This window comes from Aspergillus welwitschiae (genome assembly GCF_003344945.1).
Source record: "Aspergillus welwitschiae strain CBS 139.54b unplaced genomic scaffold BDQ94scaffold_9, whole genome shotgun sequence".
NCBI lineage: Eukaryota > Fungi > Ascomycota > Eurotiomycetes > Eurotiales > Aspergillaceae > Aspergillus > Aspergillus welwitschiae.
The window spans coordinates 143664-151898 of record NW_020798703.1 but is presented as its reverse complement, the minus strand read 5'-3'; the positions used below and the strand labels follow the sequence as shown (position 1 = coordinate 151898).

Sequence of the window (8235 nt, the reverse complement as noted above, 5' to 3'; positions counted from 1 at the left end):
AAGCCATCAGGTTACTCGTCAGACCTTTTTCACATTCCAACTTGAACAAGTAGTCCATTCCCCAAGCGTCAGAATAGAGTGATACGACCAGAAGTCTTAATACGCAAATATGCACCATGAAATTATGATGTTGCAAGTCTCCATAAGTGAAAACAGTACGATGGGATATGCCTTGCATCCTTTTAGCCCGATGCATGGCACCTTTGTACTCCCTCTCCGATCTGGTTCCACCCGGCCATACGGGTTCGGTGAGATATTCATTGAGTTCCCACTCGTATTCAAATGGACCAATGCGGTGGTTTGGCACCCTGATGTTTCGAATAGAAGTGCCGATCAAGGAGCATATTCTGTTCTCACCGCGTGGGCTTTTCCACTTTCGGTTATTTTTAGATAGAGGTCAAGTAGGCTGGTTATCGAGTCTTTCACTTCGTCGCTAAGTGTTATGTGGACTTATCGAGCTCCCTGCCTGGCGCACGGGTCATCAAAACCGAACTAGTGCGTGGGGAGTATCCGGATGATCCCCAAAGCAAATGACTTTGGGAACTGGGAGGCCTGCTTTCCTAGTAACCTGCATGGTTAACACTTCCTCTAGTCGGGTACTGTCGGACCATTTTAGAATTAATGCGAAAGCAAGCTCAGCGACCTGGTTGTTGAAAGGAATCCCGACCCAGTCATGGTATGAGTGAGAGAATGATCTCAGATAATGATGGACGAAACCCCAAAAGCGACAAATGAGGGGGTGATTGGCTTGGATGTAGGTGGTATCTGGTTGCTTGGCACTGCTGGGGTACTGTTTGGCCAGGTAAAGCCTGGGCGAAGGATACGGGGTATCAGCCATCGCGGCATTTCAGCTGTTGTTTGCTGAACAGCTGTTGAGGGACGGAGGAAGGAACACTGGCTGTTGACTTGGGCTGCGACCTGAAGGTCACATCCTTCATCTTGATTAATGATGAAGGCGGTTCGACACATGTAAATAAATACAAATATGGATTTGTGCAACATTCATTGATATGATCACGTGGACTAATCTCACGTGATTTTTGTGAAGCCGTACAGACTTCCTATTTGGGTAAGTGCTCGCTATAAGGAGCGGTACCAATCAGTCCACCTTCTTATTGTCATGTTTCTATTTGCGGTTCGAATACTATTGGGAACATCTATCTCTTATCTCTACACTAGTACCTAGACTAATCATCATCACAATCAGCCCTGATCGGCCGATGCTTATCGCAACTGTATCTGACCCTGAACCCCGCACGGTACATTGTGCACCATTGATCTCCAAATCACCTTAACCCCTCATCTGCTGTCAAATCCAATCCCTCTTAACACTCCCTATACCCCAGAATTTTAACAACCACCAGTCTCTCCACAGTTGATACAGACTATCAACACCATGACCTCCCAGTCAAACAATTCCCCACCCACAGATCTAGACAACGCCCTGACCCACTACACCAGTCTCTATCGCTCCAAGAACCCCAAATCATTCGAAGCCATTCAATCCGCCAGCAACAGTATCCCCAGCGGCACATCGCGCGGCGTACTCATTCACGCCCCGCACCCGCTCGTCTTTCGCGGCGGACATGGCTGCTATCTCACCTCGCTAGACGGAGATGAATACCTCGACTTCGTCTCCGAATACACCGCAGGAATGTTCGGGCACTCGCATCTGGCCATCATTGAAGCCATCCACAGCGTCACGCAGCAAGGGTTCACGCTGGGAGGTGTGAACAGCAAAGAAAGCGAGCTGGCTCAGATTCTCGTCTCGCGGTTTCCAAGCATAGACGCAATCCGATTCTGTAATTCGGGTACGGAGGCGAATATGTTTTCTCTGGGGGTTGCTGTCGCATACACGGGGAGAAGCAAGGTACTCCCGCATACCCTCGTCAGCTGGGCTGGATTAAAGCTAAAACATCCCCAGATCCTCGTCTTCAAAAACGGCTATCACGGCGGCACGCTCACCTTCGGCGCCAACACCGCCCTCAATCTTCCCCACGAATTCATCATCGCAAACTACAACGACATCCTAGATACAAAAGCAAAACTCACTTCCGACATCGGCGCCATCCTCGTCGAACCCATGCAGGCGGCAGGTGGGATGATCCCCGCTGACATCGCCTTCCTGCAATTCTTGCGCGACGAAGCGACCCGGCTGCAGGCAGTACTTATCTTCGACGAAGTGGTCACATCGCGACTCAGCTACGGTGGACTCCAGGAACGGTACAGTATCATACCGGATATGACGACCTTGGGGAAGCATTTCGGCGGCGGGTTCTCGTTCGGTGCGTTTGGTGGTAAGAGGGAGATTATGCGATTGTTTGAGCCGGGGGAAAAGCAGCCTTTGTTCCATACTGGAACGTGGAATAATAATGTATTTTCAATGACTGCAGGGGTTGTAGCGGCGAAGTTGATGAGTCGGGAAGAGTTGGAGAGGGCGAATGACTTGGGGGATTATTTGAGGGAAGGATTACGTCGGATCTTCGAAGATAAGCGTCCTGATCTTCAGGTGATCGTAAGCGGCATAGGGAGTGCGGTAGGAGTGAAATTCTTGGGTGAGAATGGGGAAATTATTCGGGATCTATATTATTTCTATTTGCTGAATGACGGCGTATATATGGCACATCGGGGATCGTTTGCAGTCAATTTGGTGCATCGACATGAGCATGTGGACGTGGTATTGGCGTTGACGAAGAAGTTTTGTGGGGCTATATTAGCTTTGTAGCTGAGATTTCAATATTCCGACATCTTCTAGCAAGCATTACAGATCCAGCAGTAGAGAACAACGGCATAGTGCCGATGGAACACACGGTCACCGCTCTGCAGTGAATAGACTCCGTATTTCCGATCTCGGATTTGACGCGGAAGGCCGAGTCTCGGTCGTGTCCAATGCGTTGACATCATTGCCGGGATAATTACGAGGCAGATCAATCCATTCATCATCGCCTGTCCGACATCGACGCGATGATGAATATCATTGGCTCAGACAAGTCAAGGATGATGATCTAATCGGTCGTCCGGAATTGGCAATATTGTTCCTGGTGGCCAAGATGCCAGATCCACTGGTGCAGTATGGTTTGGAACATGCTTAATATTGCTTCTATAGCTTGTCTATACTTTTCACAAATACTATAACTATCTTTGTCCGACTTTTTCGTACTTCAAAGGGTCTAATCCAGTGTGCGACCCTGCATCCGACCACCACCCCATTGAGAGCCCCGTCCAGACCCCTACCAAACAACGACATCAGCATAAGCGAAGCGCCATGGAACGCCACCAGCCCGTGGAAACCAATGATGGATGCCAACGCGGGAGCTGCAATGAAGTTGCAGAATGCAGACACTGACAGAGCACACAATAACTGTGTCAAAGCAGTGGAACCGGGCTGGACCCGCCTGACGTCACGGATCGCCCTTCCGCCGACCCTGACAAAACAAGATTATCAATGCAGCCCTGACGTGGTCCCTGCCTTCATTCTTTGTCCTATTCTCGAATTCTCATCTTATAAGAAAAATAATGGGCAGGATATCGCTCCTTCATTCTCATCAATTTCATCCCCCATTATTTTGAAATATCTTCAATAATGGCCGTCATTTGGGGGTTAGATCTCCATGAAATGCAATGGAGCAAATTCAAGAGCTCATACATGTTCAACCGGGTGTATCATCTGCGTCGCACGAAGATGATTGTCTATCAGCTCGCTATGATTTTCTGTGTTTGTTCGGAGTCGGTTGGAACAGCGGCGCTGTCTGGTTAGCATCACCTTCTTCTTTCACTCAGCACACTACCGTACTATTTCGCGACTGCTAATGGCCTGTGTCAATCAATAGACTACCTCGACCAACAAGACGACATCCAAAACCACCATCCTGGAATTTACGTCTACAACAACGACTTCATCGGCGCCGCATCATACAACATCTTCGTCGGGATCGCCGTCGCATTCATATTCGGGGGAGCGTTCTTCTTCGATTTATTCTGGCCGGAACGTCACGAGAGTCGCTCTGTCCGGTTGGCGTGGAAGATTTGTGCCGTGATTGTGTCGGTGATGATGCTGAGTTCGGCCCTGACGATGACGGTATGATAGCTGGAGACGGGTTTTGGGATGGATGCAGGGCTAACAATGGGAATAGATCATCACAGCGACAGGAAGTGCTCGCATCGATGGAACGGATGCGTCAACGGCGCGGAAGTTCTGGGAAGAATCGATGAAGAAGCCTGCTCTGAGTATGTCCCTCTCTTGGGTAACATCGCACAGTGCTGCTTTATGCTAATATGGTGGAACAGAATATCATACCAACCCAAGGGCGATCGCATCCGCTGTTCTGGCTTGGCCGGGATGGGTATTCACAACTGTTAGGTATGCTACGTCTTATTTCATTGATGCCAAGCAGATGCTAATCTGCTACAGTACCGTTATTCTCTTCCTGTCGCAGCGCCACGATGATCAGTATGGACCCAAGTCAGCCTACGGTCGGCAACTGGGCAGTGCTGCGGATACAGGGGAGAGTACCACTACCGAGGATAAAGTCGTCAATGGTGTATGACTTATTCTTATTATGACGATGATAATGGGAGTGGATGATGAATTACCTTGACCCCTGAGGACTGTATATACCATTGTACTTTTATGCGATGTAATGATCTTTTTGTATTGTGATAGCGATAGACGGCGCGAAAGGTGACTGGGCTTTGATTGATTATGTATAATATTATGATTTTGACTGGTGACTTATCGATTACATTTATTACCTTCACAGCTAAACTTCACGAACCAGCTAGACCATCGAGGGTTCTTGTAGTATGCTGCTATATTATTTTACTTTATTTTGAGGGCTCGACATGTCCTGCGCTGCGAAAACGACTAGCATATGAACTTCATTGTGTATATAATGCTAGCGGTACAATTATTAAACTAGTACTATCTCTTACAGAATTAATAATTTGGGGATTATAATGATAGTTTAGACGGTTGCATGGATTGTTAGAGCACTCCGTTGTATTCAAAACAAACTAGCAGTCTAATTTCCATCGAGTGTTGCGCCATCCCAGCTCCATACTAACAAATTCAGAGCATGATTACAACCGATTCCATCAAAACAAACTGCAAACAAAACTACCAACCATTACACGTCCACCATAACAATAGCTACAACAAGTCAAGCTGCGATCACACTTCTGCCCCCATCCGTAGTCAAGCGCTGTCTAATCTTGATAGCCAAGTAATCCGATCCGAGCCGACGCAGCTCGTGCCCGCCATCTTCATCAATTTCAACGTCCACAATGGAACTCGGAGAAAACAGAAGAGCCTCGCCCACACGAAGATTAACGATGCGGTCAAACAGGGAGCGCTCGTTGCTTTCGTTGAGCTGCCCTTCTTCCCCGTCAGTCGATTTAGCCGCAGCCTTACCCGTCTTGCGAGCGAAAGGATTAGTCGCCGCACCCGCCAGATGCCTCTGCAGGACTCTCAGCCACTCGGGAGAGGTAAAACGGTGAACAATGGTTGCGGTGCAAAGGTTAAGAAGATCCGTTGACACCGTGGGTTCTTGAGTCGAGATGATTACTCTGGCCGCAAGGTGCCGCTGGAGGCGGACGACAGAGAGGAGCGTTTCGGTAAAGGCCTGGGCTTCAGATGATGTTTTCATGTACTAGCTTGACTGTTAGAGTTAGGCTAAGCGAGAAGTTAACTTGGGAGCTCACCTTGTGGGCTTCATCAAGAGCAACGACCCGGCCAATGTCGGACTCCTGCTCCATAAAGATGGCGAGAGCGATGTTAAAAAGGGAACAAGCCGTCCCGGGTGAGATGCATGGGCACGAGAGGTCAAGGATCGTCAACTGGCCCGGCTGAGATTATGGTTAATTATTATCAACCAAATACGGGTGCCTCGTGCTCACCTTCGGGTTCCAAAGTGATCCCTGCTTCGGGGGGGCCTGGGTTCTTCTGTGAGAAGCTTTGGCTACCTGAGCTTGAGGCATAAAACTCTCAAGCATCTCCAATCGTTGTTTCAGTGGCTCGAGCTGGCCGGGAGTCAAACCAGAATCGATGATTTTATTTTTGAAAGTTTTGTAGTCGAAACCAGCCTGGGTCTCTTGCTGAGCGACCCTCATCTCTCGAAGAATCCGCTTGGCCGTCTGCATGTATAGTGGTATATCTCCGTCACCCTGCGAAACAGCCATAAGATTCATCATACGCTCCGTATTTAGATCTTTTTGGTCGATAAACAAAGGCTCCACGGAGACGTCAAGTCTTGAGTAGGCTTGCTGTAAATGCCGTTAACTGTCTGATAGGACCAATTCATGACCAAGCGAGATAAGAATACTGACTCTTATGGACCAAATATTAGTGGGGGAACATAGGACCCTCACTTTCACGTCGTGGTGCGATGACAAAAAGGCTGCCTCACACGGAGAGCCAGTCACATCACTGAAAAACGTGTCGTAATGAAATACCAAACCTGTGAGGGGGTTTGGCAGTCTACCAGCTTTGGACTGGATGAGACAATTTTCCAGCAAGCACGAGAGCGTGTGGCTTTTGCCCGAGCCCTGTGATCCGCAAATAAACACACTCGATGGTTGAGAGACATTGAAAAACAATCTGGGATCAGTTTCCATCGAGTATGGCTCCCCTCTATCGATGAGTGACAACTTCTGAATCGAACCTGCCAACAATCCGAGCTGGGGGATGCTGTTGGCCCCAGTTTCCTCTCCATCTTGCTTGGTGCCTACCTCCAAAGCACAGCCTGCGATAATTGGTGCATGCTCAGACTTGCCACGCTCACCATCATCGTGAACCTTAGATCCGAGAAGAGTCATTTGGTATTCCACGCCAATTTCGCGGAACTGAGAATTCTTCGCTATGGAGGATGAAGCACCAGATGACTGCTTAATGTCACTCCTGTTAGCATGCTCAAAATCACAGTAGAGAGGAATTTTCCGTCACTGCAACTCACATTCACGAATCCATCGTAGTGCTTCACGTTCGTGTTGTCTCTGTAAGACATGATGGTCCGTGCGAATCTAGTGAAGACTACAAGTCACGGGAAGATTGGATTGGGATGGCAAGTGACGGAGAAGAATGAGGAGTAAGGCGGTAACAGAAGAGAAAAAGAAGGGGGAGAAAATTCTCATCATATAGAATGGGCATTTTAGGGGGTCTGTGAATTAAGATGCTATTTGTCGCCATGTTGGTGAACGAAAGTGAGCATTCACGTCCATGGCCAACATGCCCATCACTGTGATATGGCCGTTGTGAATATATCATAGCGGTGAAGCTTAGAAGGTTAATATGAATTGACACTATAACAAGTATTACACTATATTCACATTCAAGTCGATTCCCTGCCAAACACCCCTAGGATGAAGTGACTGGCTACCACCCCAAAACGGAAACAGTTCTATATTAGGCTTAGTGCTGGATATGTTAGTGCCTAAGGCATACACAATCCATCCACCCAGGGATACCGATGCTCCGTAGAGAAGTTCATCTTGAGCCATGATCTTTATAATAGAAGCCGTACAAAATAAAATAATTTTGTCATATTCTGCTAATAAAATAGCTGACTAGGAAATTGGCTCATGTTCTAAGCATTTCGATCATACAATTACAAACAAATTCATCATCTCACAACAATACCACCATCCTCTTCCTATCCTGCACACCAAGCACTTCCACCCAAAGAAGCCACAACACACCTAACCCCACTAATCGATCCCATCCATAGTATTGCAAAGCCAAGCTTAAAGGCACAAAGCTTGAATGCTCCACAAACTCTAATCTCCGCCTTCTTGCCAAGGTCTTGGTTCCATCCAGCCAAGCTGTACCAAGAATTGTGGATGCAAGGAGCCAAGCATTGGCATGGGAGTGAGTTTGCGCCACATGCGGCTTCAGATCGGGGATGAGCTTGTTTTGATGCTTAGCTTAGACTAGGTATGGAGATTAGGTGTGGTGGGTTTCGGGATATTGGGGTTGTGATTTCCCGGCTGGAGGGTAGATGTTGGACTTGGATGGGGACGAAAAGGGAGGTGGAGTATCGAGGGCAGTTTTGTAATAGAAATGGCTTCTGTAGGACTGTTGTCGGCCATTTGTTTTAGACTTATGTTCTCGAAAATAAAAGAAAAGTCGTTGCTTTGAGAAATTGGACGTCGCTTGTTGTGATAGCTTGAATTATGTTCTTATTTGCTCAGGTCTGTGACAACACTACACTGCAAGCTTAGATTTACATGAACAATATGAGA

The 8235-nt window shown here is 47.8% G+C and overlaps 3 protein-coding genes across 3 annotated transcripts; 2 read left to right on the top strand and 1 right to left on the bottom strand.

The window, feature by feature from the left end:
• Positions 1-1396: 1396 nt before the first annotated feature.
• Positions 1397-2725, top strand: BDQ94DRAFT_168408 (PLP-dependent transferase; the record flags this gene model as incomplete). Its single annotated transcript, XM_026771051.1, has 1 exon — positions 1397-2725. The coding sequence occupies one exon, from the start codon at positions 1397-1399 to the stop codon at positions 2723-2725; it is 1329 nt and encodes a 442-aa protein (XP_026628409.1).
• Positions 2726-3490: 765 nt separating this feature from the next.
• On the top strand, positions 3491-4739 carry BDQ94DRAFT_139583 (uncharacterized protein). Its single transcript, XM_026765455.1, has 5 exons — positions 3491-3752; positions 3831-4078; positions 4134-4227; positions 4288-4360; positions 4412-4739. Exons 1-5 carry the CDS (start codon positions 3584-3586, stop codon positions 4545-4547), a joined length of 720 nt encoding a protein of 239 aa, XP_026628408.1. The 5' UTR covers positions 3491-3583; the 3' UTR covers positions 4548-4739.
• A 420-nt stretch (positions 4740-5159) lies between these two features.
• BDQ94DRAFT_158231 (uncharacterized protein) lies at positions 5160-7001 on the bottom strand (the record flags this gene model as incomplete). Its single annotated transcript, XM_026768913.1, has 5 exons — positions 5160-5648; positions 5701-5844; positions 5896-6228; positions 6367-6879; positions 6951-7001. 5 exons carry the CDS (start codon positions 6999-7001, stop codon positions 5160-5162), a joined length of 1530 nt encoding a protein of 509 aa, XP_026628407.1.
• Positions 7002-8235: the final 1234 nt, after the last annotated feature.

What these genes read in the sequence shown, in the direction of transcription:
- BDQ94DRAFT_139583 (XM_026765455.1), top strand. Translation starts at nt 3,584, where the DNA reads ATGGCCGTCATTTGGGGGTTAGATCTCCATGAAATGCAATGGAGCAAA. An exon ending in GTTCGGCCCTGACGATGACG is followed by an intron (nt 4,079 to 4,133) that starts GTATGATAGCTG and finishes CAATGGGAATAG; the next exon opens with ATCATCACAGCGACAGGAAG. An exon ending in GATGAAGAAGCCTGCTCTGA is followed by an intron (nt 4,228 to 4,287) that starts GTATGTCCCTCT and finishes ATGGTGGAACAG; the next exon opens with AATATCATACCAACCCAAGG.